An 11,825-nucleotide genomic window follows, 5' to 3' on the forward strand; every position below is an offset into this window, starting at 1 on the left:
TTAATTATGGCTTAAAGAACAGGTCTTTATTATAATGAGCAATGTGAAGCGGGCAGTTCCAGAGCTGGGTGACTTGGAGATTGGATATATCCACAATGTGCATCATATGAAACGAAACCATTAACGCAGGTAAGCCTCTGCAGGCTATCTGCAGAATCCTTTTGTGTCCTCTTGAACAAAGCTGATTATTTCCATGCCATTTACATCAAAAGAGAGAAAATTAAGACCCCTAGTGGGCTGTGAGACCACTTACAATCCTTTTAGGGACTGGGGAGAGAAGAGAGGTCTGCTTGTCATAAGCATGCTGGGGTAAATGGTAAATGCAGTATGATTCTGCCAAATGGTAGGGGCAGATGACTCCTGCCCCAGCAAAGGCCAATAGCCATTTAAAAAGTGCAACACAGCTGTTGAAAGCATCTCACATACTTGGTGCTCACAGGGAATCTCCCCAGTGGGAATGTCCGTATCTATGAAGTTTCACTTCTGACTGATGGTTCCCTCACAATGGCTGCTCCCAGAGTTCCACTCTAGGGTGAGCTGTTAGGCTGAACAGAGACAGCACATTGCTTGGACTGCTAAGGCCTGTGTCTGGTGTGAAATTTCCAGTGGCGGGTAAGGTTCAGCCTCCACGGAAAGGCTTTCCTGTATCTGCTGCACTCACTAACTACTGCTAGTTCCCCACCATAGAGTAAGTTGGGGGCATTGGCCTAAGAGTTTCCCCACATTTGCTACACTCTTAAAGCTTTTCTCCAGCGTGAACCCTCTGGTGCAGAACAAGTGTCTGTTTCCGGATGAACTCTCTCCCGCACTCACTACACACATAAGGCCTTTCCCCAGTGTGGACTTTCCAGTGCCTGATGAGGTTGGGTCTTTGAGTGAAGGCTTTCCCACACTTGCTGCACTCATAAGGCTTTTCTCCAGAGTGAACTTTCTGGTGTTGAATGAGTTTAGAGATGCAGCTGAAAGCTTTACCACATCTGCTACACTCGTAATCACTGCTGTGAATTCTCCAGTGTACATTAAGGTGGGAGCTTTGGCTAAAGGCCTTCCCACATTCACTGCACTCATAAGGCCTCTCTCCAGTGTGAGTTCGTTGGTGCAGAACAAGTGTGTGTTTCCGACTGAATTCTTTCCCACATTCACTGCATACATAAGGCCTGGCTCCTGTGTGAACTTCCTGGTGTCGAATGAGATTAGACTTACTGCTAAAGAATTTCCCACATCTGCCACACTGATAGAGTCTTTCACCTGTGTGAACTCGCCTGTGCTCAATCAGGCCAGAGATTTGTCTAAAGGATTTCCCACATTCGCTGCACTCATATGGCCTTTCTCCAGTGTGAACTGTCTGGTGTTTAAAGAGGTCGTAGCTTTGGCTGAAGAATTTCCCACATTCGCTACACTCATAAGGCCTTTCTCCAGTGTGGGTTCTCTGATGCCGAGCAAGTGTGTCTTTGCGGGTGAAGGCTTTCCCACATTCACCACACTTGTGATACCTCTGTCCCATGCGAAAGCCACTCCCAAGCTTAGTGCTCTTGTGGGGCTTCGTCCTGCTGTGAGAGGCCTGATGCTGAAGAAGGCCAGCTGTGGCTGAGAAGGCTCTCCCACTTTTCCCACACGTGAGGGTCTTCTCTGGCGCATGGACTCTGCAGCTTTTCACAGAGTCTCTGCTCTCCTTCCTTGGGAAGAGTTTCCCTTCATCGGGCTGGTTCTGGTCAAAGTCTGTACTGAACCAGAATTGCTTTCCACACGCCCCGCACAAGTATGGTTTCTGCCTGGCTTTTCCCCCATGGTACTTAGACGGGTATAAGGTATCTATCAATATTGGGCCACATATGTCACATGGGTGAGTCTGCAGCTCTGCCATGAGAGTCCTGACCTGTGACACTCCTGCTACAGAACTGCTCTGCTCAGAAGATACCTCCTCATCCTCCACTCCATACCAACAACCTGAAGACACAGAAATGCTGATTAAATGCATGTTTACGGGTGGGAAGGGGCGACCCCATCATATATGTGCGTTTGACACACGCAGGAGTAAGTTCACGAAACTGTTTTCAGGATGAGAAGCATGGTCGGAGTGAGGAAGGAATGGCTTTGAGGTAGTGAGCCTCTGGAGGTCATACCATGGGGGAGGGCCAATGAAGGGCCAGGATGTAAGAATGGAACCAAATAGGCTGGCCATGGTGGCTCACGCCTGTAATCCCAGCACTTTGAGAGGCCGAGGTGGGTGGATCACGAGGTCAGGAGATTGACCTCCTGGCTAACACGGTGAAGCTGCGTCTCTACTAAAAATACACACACACACACAAAAATTAGCTGGGCATGGTGGCGGGCACCTGTAGTCCCAGCTACTTGGGAGGCTGAGGCCAGGAGAATGGCGTGAACCCGGGAGGAGGAGCTTGCAGTGAGTGGAGATCACCCCACTGCACTCCAGCCTTTGCCACAGAGCTAGACTCCGTCTCAAAAAAAAAAAAAAAAGAAAGAATGGAAGCAAACAAATGGCTTCCAGTAGGGCCTTGACTGTTAGTGACTCGTGAGTGCTATGAAAAATGTATCCAGTTCCAGGAAAATCCAACTACAAGTGAGCAGTTGGTGTTCAAAGACTAAGAATATATGCACATCTTGTGAACATTAATAGCAGGTCAATATTGCCAAAAAATGCAGACAGAATAGTGGGAAAACATGGGTGTAAGGTGAAGGCCAGTGGTGAGGATGGCAAGGGGCTAACAAACTAGAAATGATATGTCTTCGTGTCAGCAACAGGGAAGGACATATAGAAACACTGTGTGGCCACTGGCCCTGGAAACAAACACTGACGTGAACAGTTAACGTTGACAGTTCTGAAACCAGTTTTGACATCATGCCCTTCCCCAATATCCACTCACCACGTCTAAGTCCCCTCTGGGCCTCTCTTTCTGTGGCTGAAGTCATATCCACCTGGTCATACACCCAGGGCTCTTCTGCTTGCTCTAGTTTAATGACTGCACATGATCTAGAAAATGCAATTCCTAAGAGAAAGTCAGAACAGGTGAGCAGCCAGCACAGGTCCATGGCAACCCACCCTATGATGGACTACAGGTAAGAAAAATAACCTGGGAGGAGTTGTGCAGGAATAGACCACAGGTAAGTGACTATGTAAGTGCCTATAACTCCTGACAAGGTCAGGCCCTAGAAAATGTCCCCTGGGCTGGGCGCAGTGGCTCACGCCTGTAATCCAACACTTTCAGAGGTCAAGTCAGGGGATTACTTGAGCTCAGGAGTTCAAGACCAGCCTGGGCAACATGGCAAATCCCCATCTCTACAAAAAAATTAGCTGGGCGTGGTGGTGCGTGCCTGTAGTCCCAACTATTCAGGAGGCTGAGGTGAGAGGATGGCTTGAGCCTGGGAGGTAGAGGTTGCAATGAGCTGAGATCGTGCCACTGCACTCCAGCTTGGGCAACAGAGCCAAACCCTGACTCAAAAAAAAAAAGAAAAAGAAAAAGAAAATGTCGGCCGTGCGCGGTGGCTCATACCTGTAATCCCAGCACTTTGGGAGGCCGAGGCGGGCGGATCACAAGGTCAGGAGATTGAGACCACCGTGAAACCCCGTCTCTACTAAAAAATACAAAAAATTATCCGGGCGTGGTGGCGGGCGCCTGTAATCCCAGGAGAATGGCGTGAACTCAGGAGGCGGAGCTTGCAGTGAGCCGAGATCGCGCCACTGCACTCCAGCCTGGTGGACAGAGTGAGGCTCCGACTCAAGAAAAAAAAAAAAAAAGAAAGAAAAAGAAAATGTCACCTGGAGAAAGGGGGCAGAACCCTGGGCACAGAAGCATCATAATTTTGGACAGAGTCACCAGTACAGAAAGCGAACAGGCCTAGTGAGATCCACTGGGCAAACCACAAGTCTCATGACCCCAAACCGTTGGCTGCATGGCTTCAGGACTGCTCAGCAAGTAGGAAGGACACTCCATACAGCTTGGCCCTGGCACCCTGAGGACCTGCTCCAGGAAACTGGTGAAGGAATCAGCGCTCATGATCCAACCATGGGAAGAACAGAAGGAGAAAAGCATGAGGACCTTACCCAGTGAGGCTAAAAGTGCAAAGTTCTCCAGCATCACATCATGGTACAAAAGTCTCTGAGCATCATCAAGAAGCTCCCATTCTTCCCGAGAGAAGTATACAAACACATCCTCAAAGACCACACAGCCCTGCAACAAAAGGGACAGGAAGGGTCATAAAAAGTCTCTCGACCCATGATCCCCAGTCTACCTACCCACAACATCCTGTTAACTGACCTCCCAGGTTCCCAAGTCGGAGATACCAGGTACTGGCACCACTGCTTCTCACTCTCTCCTGATTACCCCAGAAATCACTGTGCCAGCCCCACCGCAACAACAGGCAGGCTGACAGATAAATGCCATTTACACTCTGAGCCAGCCAACTCCCCTGGGGTACCCAAGAGCACAAATCCCAGGTATGAACCTAGGCTCATTTTTCTCAGTTAAGCCCCAAGTCACAGGACCATCAGCTCACACTTCCTCCACTCATACACATCACTCTCTGGACGACATCTCCCTCACATCTCCAGCTTTCCCACCACCCTACTGGCCCACCCTATCTCCCTGGACTCCCCAGTGTCACTCTACACATAGCATTAAGAGTGCTTGCCAAGGGTGGATCACAAGATCAAAGCCCGTCTCTACTTAAAAAAAAAAAAAAATTAGCTGGGCATGGTGGTGTGTGCCTGTAGTCCCAGCTACTTGAGAGACTGAGGCAGGAGAACTGATTGAACCTGGGAGGCAGAGGCTGCAGTGAGCCGAGATCATGCTACTATACTTCAGTCTGGTGACAGAGCGAGACTCCATCTCAAAAAAAAAAAAAAAAAGTGCTTGCCAACAATCAGTATCCCATCTTGCCCCAAACCACCAAAGGCCCCATTGCCAAGGAAAGCCCTATTGTTGCTGTGAAAGCCTCCCAATCTAGCCTTGCTCCTTTTTCAATCACAGGCACCTCAAACTACATGAAGATCTCGGGTATCCTCAATCCTCTTCCATTTCTTTGTTGCACATTGTACCACTGCTTGATATGGATTGGATGTGTATCCCCTACAAATCTCATGTTGAAATGCAACCCCTAGTGCTGGAGGCCCAGGGAAGCCAAAAGACTGGACACCCCTGATTTAAAGTGAGAGATGTGTAACTACTCCTTTAACTTGAACTCTTAGAGCCCACTGTAGGGTTATTAACTGATCTGATTTCAATATTGCTGTGCGTCAGGGAAAAGGAACAAGAGAGGGAAGAGGAACACCAGGCTGAAGTGAGAGGATGGCTTGAGCCTGGGAGGTAGAGGTTGCAATGAGCTGAGATCGTGCCACTGCACTCCAGCTTGGGCAACAGAGCCAAACCTGTTGCCAAGCCAGTCCTGAAGAGAGGGAGAAGGATGGGGATCAGCTGGTCAGTGAGGCAGTCAGAAGACACACGATATTTAACAATTAAGCCTGCCCGTCTCGTATAAGTGTGGCTCGTGGTGCCACATGATGGCCCAAAACAATTACAATAGTAACACCAAAGATCACTGATCACAGATCACAACAAGAGGTATAATAAGGATGAAAATGTTTGAAATATTGCAAGAATTGCCAATGTATGACTTCAAGGATGCCACAAACCTTCAACTTGTAAAAACACAGTATCTGCAAAGTGTGATAGAGTGAAGCACAGTAAGACACGGTATGCCAGTATAGGGAATGTGAGCAGAAACATTTTCTGTGTTAGAATAACTTACCTTAGAGTAAACCTTTGGTAAGAACTTGCTGGCAGGGCATGGTGGCTAACACTTGTAATTCCAGCACTCTGGGAGACCAGCCCAGCCAACATAGCGAAACCCTGTCTCTACTCAAAATACAAAAATTATTGTACACCCGCCAGGGCGTGGTAGCAGGTGCCTGTCATCCCAGCTACTCGGGAGGCTGAGGTAAGAAAATCATTTGAACCTAGGAGGCGAAGGTTGGAGTGAGTTGAGATCACACCATTTCACTCCAGTCTGGGCAACAAAAGCAAAACTCCATCTCAAAAAAAAAACAAAAAACCAGAACTTGCTGTGAGGCAGCTGCCCCCAATGAGCCTGTCTTTCTTGGGAAATGTATTTAGTCAAAAGGGCTAATGGACGGTCAGGCATGGTGGCTCACACCAGTAATCCCAGCACTTTGGGAGGCCGAGGTGGGCGGATCACTTAAGGTCAGGAGTTCAAGACCAGCCTGGCCAATATGGTGAAACCTCATCTCTACTAAACATATAAAAATTAGCTGGGCATGGTGGCACGCACCTGTAATTCCAGCGACTCCAGAGGCTGAGAATAGCTTGAACAGGAGGCAGAGGTTGCAGTAAGCTGAAATCGCACTGCTACACTTCAGCCTGGGTGACAGAATGAGACTCTGCCTGAAAAACAAAAAAACGGTTCTAAAGTAGGTTGAGACAATCTATCGCATGGCATTTAAGGTATTTTGAGGCTTTGGCAACACTGAGTGAAGCAGGCTCATTCCCTGCACTGAAGGAACTTATCAGTGTGTGTTTCTCTTACTTCAGGTGGCTCAAAAGTGAGGGTGAGAGAGGGGATGTCAGCAACATGGCAGAATGCGAAGCTCCTGACTCTTTCCACCCACGGACAGATGAAATACACGCCTATTTACAGACTATTCCCTTTGAAAGTGAGAAACTAGTTGAGAGACACCTGATCACCAGGCAACTGAGAAAACATCTGTCTTAAACAGGTAAGAAAAGCTGAGGAACACTCAACCGTGGACCCCACTGTGGGCACTGTTCACACAACGGAGAAAGGAATCCCCAACACACACCTCCTGTGAAGAGGATGGTGTGGACCTCACATATAGTTCCTAACTCTAAGGTTATCCATGATTCGGCTCTTAATTCACCAACTCTAGAGAGCTAAGGGGAGGAGACATCAGTACCTCTGTACTACTCACAGGGAATAAAGACCCTGGAAGTGCTAACGTGCCTAGATTGAACTACTGCTGTTTTCCTGTGGTCTCTACAGACCACAGTCCACACAAGTGTCCCAACTTGTAATTCTTCTCTCCGAAGAGCTGCACTCTAAACCTCCTGGCTCTGTGAAGAGAGGAGACTGGAATACACATCTTTCTAGATCACAGAAAAAAGTTTGGCCATTTGCCGGGCGCGGTGGCTCACACCTGTAATCCCAGCACTTTGGGAGGCCGAGGCAGGCAGATCACCTGTGGTCGGGAGATCAAGACCATCCTGGTTAACGTGGTGAAACCCCATCTCTATTAAAAATACAAAAAATTAACTGGGCATGATGGCATGTGCCTGTAATCCCAGCTACTTGGGAGGCTGAGGCAGGAGAATCGCTTGACCTAGGAGACAGAGGTTGCAGTGAGCCAAGACGGTGCCATTGCACTCCAGCCTAGGCAACAAGAACGAAACTCCACCTCAAAAAACAAACAAAAAAGTGGCAGTTTGATATGGGCACTCAAGCACTTCCAGGGTCTTCATGCCCTATAAGTAGTGCAGAGAAGGGGCTTTAAAAAAACAGCCCTTGTTTCTCCCCAGAAGAGGTTTATGCCATGCATAGAGTGCTCCATCTTTTACAGCTACCTCCTGAAGGGCTCCATCCTAAACCTCTTACCTCTGAGAGCAGAAGGAACTAGGCAAGTCTTCCTGGATCACAGAACAAATAGGCAGAATTAAATGGGCATGAAAATATTTCTAGGAGCTACACCTCCTTGGAGCACTGCAAGAAAGGGGCAGGAATGCGCACCTCCAGTTTACTCTCCAGATGGGGCTTACAGCACACACTTCTAGTGGCTACTTAACAGTCTGGCTTCTACCAAACTTATATCAGGGAGCTGACAGAGCAAATAAAACAGCCAGAGCCGGCCGGTCGCGGCGGCTCACGCCTGTAATCCCAGCACTTTGGGAGGCTGAGGAGGGCGGATCACGAGGTCAGGAGATCGAGACCATCCTGGCGAACACGGTGAAACCCCGTCTCTACTAAAAATACAAAAAAAATTAGCCGGGCGAGGTGGTGGGCGCCTGTAGTCCTAGCTACTTGGGAGGCTGAGGCAGGAGAATGGCATGAGCCCAGGAGGCTGAGGTTGCAGTGAGCCGAGATCACGCCACTACACTCCAGCCTGGGCGACAGAGCGAGACTCTGTCTCAAACAAAAACAGACAAACAAAAAAAAACAGCCAGAGCCAAAGCATGGCACTTCATGAGGCTTCCATATGGCTCAATGATAAAATCCAGGCCTACTCATTCTTCCTTTGGCCATGCACTGAGTATCACAAGTTCTATAACTCCCACCCAAGAGACTATCTCCTTAAAAACTACTCTGGAAGTCAATGGGGCTTTGCATTCCTGAGTGGCCCTAAACTACAGAAAATAAAAAGGTGGATATACAATGAGTCTACACCCAGAGGCTATCTCCCGAGAATCAGAGGATGCTGTCCAAACACGACTTTAGGCATTTAGTCCTCTAACTAACTTAATGCAGGCAGCAGGAGATAAATACCCATGCTCAGCTGCATCATGAAAACAGAAGAAACCGGAACACATTCAACACCCTCAACACATCCCAGCAACATCAAGAGAGTCTGTTTCCTACCTTTCTGGCCTCAGGATAATGACAGAATGTAGTACATCCTAAGTTCCAGAGAGTTACCAAAAACAGAGACAGCATTCTGGACAAATACAAAGATTAGAGAAGCACCTTAAATCTTTGGCCAGATGGATTGGTGAGATCCTTCTACTACACTTGGCAAGCCTGGGAGAGGTAGTGAACTTTTTTTTTTTTTGAAATGGGGTCTCAGCCGAGTGTGGTGGCTCACGCCTGTGATCCCAGCACTTTGGGAGGCTGAGGCGGGTGGATCTCCTGAGGTCAGGAGTTCAAGACCACCCTGGCCAACATCGTGAAACCCCGTCTCTACTAAAAACAAAAACAAATTAGCCAGGCGTGGTTGCAGATGCTTGTAATTCCAGCTACTCACGAGGCAGAGACAGGAGAACTGCCTGAACCCAGGCGGCAGAGGTTGCAGTGAGCCAAGATCGTGCCACTGCACTCTAGCCTGGGCAACATGGTGAAACCCTGTCTCTACTAAAAATGCAAAAAATAGCTGGGTGTGGTGGCAGGCACCTGTAATCCCAGCTACTCAGGAGGCTAAAGTAGGAGAATTGCTTGAACCAGGAGACGGAGGTTGCAGTGAGCCAAGATCGCGCCACTGCACTCCAGCCTGGGTGACAAGGGTGAGACTCCATGTCAAAAAAAAAAAAAAAAACCCTGGCCAAGGCATGGTGGCTCACTCCTGTAATCCCAGCACTTTGGGAGGCCAAGGGGAGTGGATCACCTGAGGTCAGGAGTTTGAGACCAGCCTGGCCAACATGGTGAAACTCCATCTCTACTAAAATACAAAAATTAGCTGGGCATGGTGATGCATGCCTGTAATCCCAGCTACTGGGAAAACTGAGGCAGGAGAATCACTTGAATCCAGGAGGCGGAGGCTGCAGTGAGCCGAGATCGCACCACTGCACCCCAGCCTGGGTGACAGAGGAAGACTCCATCTCAAAAAAATGAATAAATAAATAAATAAATAAAACTTAAAGCCAAGTGCAGTGGCTCACACCTGTAATCCCAACCCTTTGGAAGGCTGGGGTCGGTGGATCAGTTGAGGTCAGGAGTTCAAGACCACGTGGGCCAACATAGCAAATGTCCCCCTCCCCATGTCTCTACTATAAATACTAAAATTAGCCAGGGGTGGTTGCGGGCTCCTGTAATCTCAGCTACTCAGGAGGCTGAGGCAGGAGAATCTCTTGAACCTGGGAGGTAGAGGTTGCAACCACTGCATCCCACCCTGGGTGACAGAGTGAGACTTGGTCTCAAAAAAAATAAAAATAATAAACTAAAACTAAAAGAAAACACACAAAATGAGGGTGAGATAATCAGATGGTAGCAAATTTATAGCACACCGCACATCGTTGCCATCCCAGGCCAAACTCCTGATACCCTACAGCTCTCTCCTCCTACAAACACTGAAAAGAACCCTTTCAAATGCCAGGACCCTTCTCTTCTGGGGGGAGACTCAAGAATGCCCACTCCCTTTTCCCTGTCCTCCAGTCCCAACCTTCTCATCTCTTACCCCAGAGATCATCTGAAATAACATATTTAAGACTGCCCCACTTAAATCTGACCTCCTGGCCTTGACCTAGTCCAGACCACTCCCTTTACCCCAAAGACATTTTAAGCCCAGTCCCTTCCCCACAATTTCACACCTTCCTCTCTAGTTGCCTAAGTGAGGACGCCTCCACTCTGAGACATATCAGAGTCACCATTCCAAAATTCAAACGTTCATGGAAAAACACAACAAAAACACCTTGCTCTTTCATGCCTTACTTTCCGTCATAGCTGCATATGCTGGAGCAGAAAATCCTGCTGGTTTCATATTTAAAACCTACCCAGAATATGATCACTTCTACCTACTCACCTGCCATTACTCTCGGTACATCCACCACCAAAGCATTCCTGGAATCCACTGCAGCCGTCTCCTTACCGGTCTCCTCGTATCCATCCTCACAGTCCCCACCCCAAACTAATGTTCTCCCCTGAGCAAGTTTGGAGACACTTAAAATCCCAGCGTCCTTCTATTGAAAACCCTCAGGTAATCTCAACGCCCTCAGAATGAAGGGACAACTTCTCAGCCTGCCATTCCAGGCACAGTTCCTCCAGCTCTGCTCCGTGTTGATGAGAACACTGTCTCCCAAATGTCTGGGGATCAGCAGCACCCCCGAGCCTTTACCTGCGACGTCCCCTCTGCCCGTAACTCTCCCACACCCACCCACACCGAGATAGGACCCCGCCCAAGAGTGCGTCGCTGTCCTGGGACACAGGGGCTGCAGGAACTTTACGATTCGGAGTCGGAGAAAGAGTGGCTGAGGGCCAGGAGGATGCAGCACCCACCCGCGCGGAGTCCGTTAGCTCCGCCACAGGACCGTGGGCGCGGACAGCTGCCGGGAGCGGCAGGCGTCTCGATCGGGGACGCAGGTATTTCCATCCCTGTAGAGCTTCGGACGCGTCTCGGGACGCTGGGGACAACATCTCCGCGCTTTCCCGACACCTCCACCTGCGGTCCACCCTAGCGTTACAGAGACCCAGCCAGATGCAGCCTGACAGAAACCAACAATATGTCCGCTAGGAGGAGGAGCCGGAAGTCCCGCCCACGCACCGTCCGCGCGCACTGAAACATCCCTCTCTTGGGCCCTCATTGGATATGCAACGTATAGGTCTGTGGGTAGTGTAGTTCCCACTGAGCCATCCTTCAGGGCGGAGGATTCTCGGCCTGGGACGAGGGCCAAGGTGTTTGGCGAAAGTAACCCGAGTTTCAAAGGACTGGCAGGACTTCCGTCCCTTTTTTTTTTTTGAGGCGCAGTCTCGCTCTGTCTCCCAGGCTGCAGTGCAGTGGCGCGATCTCGGCTCACTGCAACCTCCGCCTCCTGGGTTCAAGCGATTTTCCTGCCTCACCCTCCTGAGTAGCTGGGACTACAGGGGCCCGCCACCACGCCCGGCTAATTTTAGTACTTTTAGTAGAGACGGAATTTCACCACATTGGCCAGGCTGTACACCTGACCTTGTGATCTGCCTGCTTTGGCTTCCTAAAGTGCTGGGATTACCGGAGTGAGCCACGGCGTCGGGCCCGACTTCCGTCCTCTTAAAAGGCCTGGACCTAGACTCCCCGGAGGGTAGTCTGCACTGATCGCAGAAATGTGGAGACATTTCAGATGTTCCCCAAAGCTGCAAAACTAAATAGACAAACCACA

General features: G+C 49.4%; 1 protein-coding gene across 2 annotated transcripts; it reads right to left on the reverse strand.

The window, feature by feature from the left end:
- On the reverse strand, window positions 1-11,209 carry ZNF671 (zinc finger protein 671). Of its 2 annotated transcripts, none has more exons than XM_023184448.1 (4): window positions 10,969-11,209; window positions 4,064-4,190; window positions 2,886-3,008; window positions 1-1,947 (listed from the first exon to the last, which is right to left on the reverse strand). In XM_023184448.1, the coding sequence occupies exons 1-4, from the start codon at window positions 11,104-11,106 to the stop codon at window positions 737-739; spliced, it is 1,599 nt and encodes a 532-aa protein (XP_023040216.1). In that variant the 5' UTR covers window positions 11,107-11,209; the 3' UTR covers window positions 1-736. The 2 variants fall into 2 exon arrangements, with proteins under 2 accessions (XP_023040216.1, XP_023040217.1); XM_023184449.1 differs by having other exon boundaries at window positions 10,496-11,196.
- Window positions 11,210-11,825: the final 616 nt, after the last annotated feature.

The sequence above is a fragment of the Piliocolobus tephrosceles genome, chromosome 21 (genome assembly GCF_002776525.5).
Source record: "Piliocolobus tephrosceles isolate RC106 chromosome 21, ASM277652v3, whole genome shotgun sequence".
Taxonomy (NCBI): domain Eukaryota; kingdom Metazoa; phylum Chordata; class Mammalia; order Primates; family Cercopithecidae; genus Piliocolobus; species Piliocolobus tephrosceles.

Excerpts from the sequence above, each read along its gene's own strand:
- ZNF671 (XM_023184448.1), bottom strand. The coding sequence starts at position 11,106 with ATGTTGTCCCCAGCGTCCCGAGACGCGTCCGAAGCTCTACAGGGATGG. Across the intron at positions 4,191-10,968 it reads AGCTAACGGACTCCGCGCGG|GGCTGTGTGGTCTTTGAGGA; the intron begins GTGGGTGCTGCA and ends CTTTTGTTGCAG. Across the intron at positions 3,009-4,063 it reads TGCACTTTTAGCCTCACTGG|GAATTGCATTTTCTAGATCA; the intron begins GTAAGGTCCTCA and ends ACTTTCTCTTAG.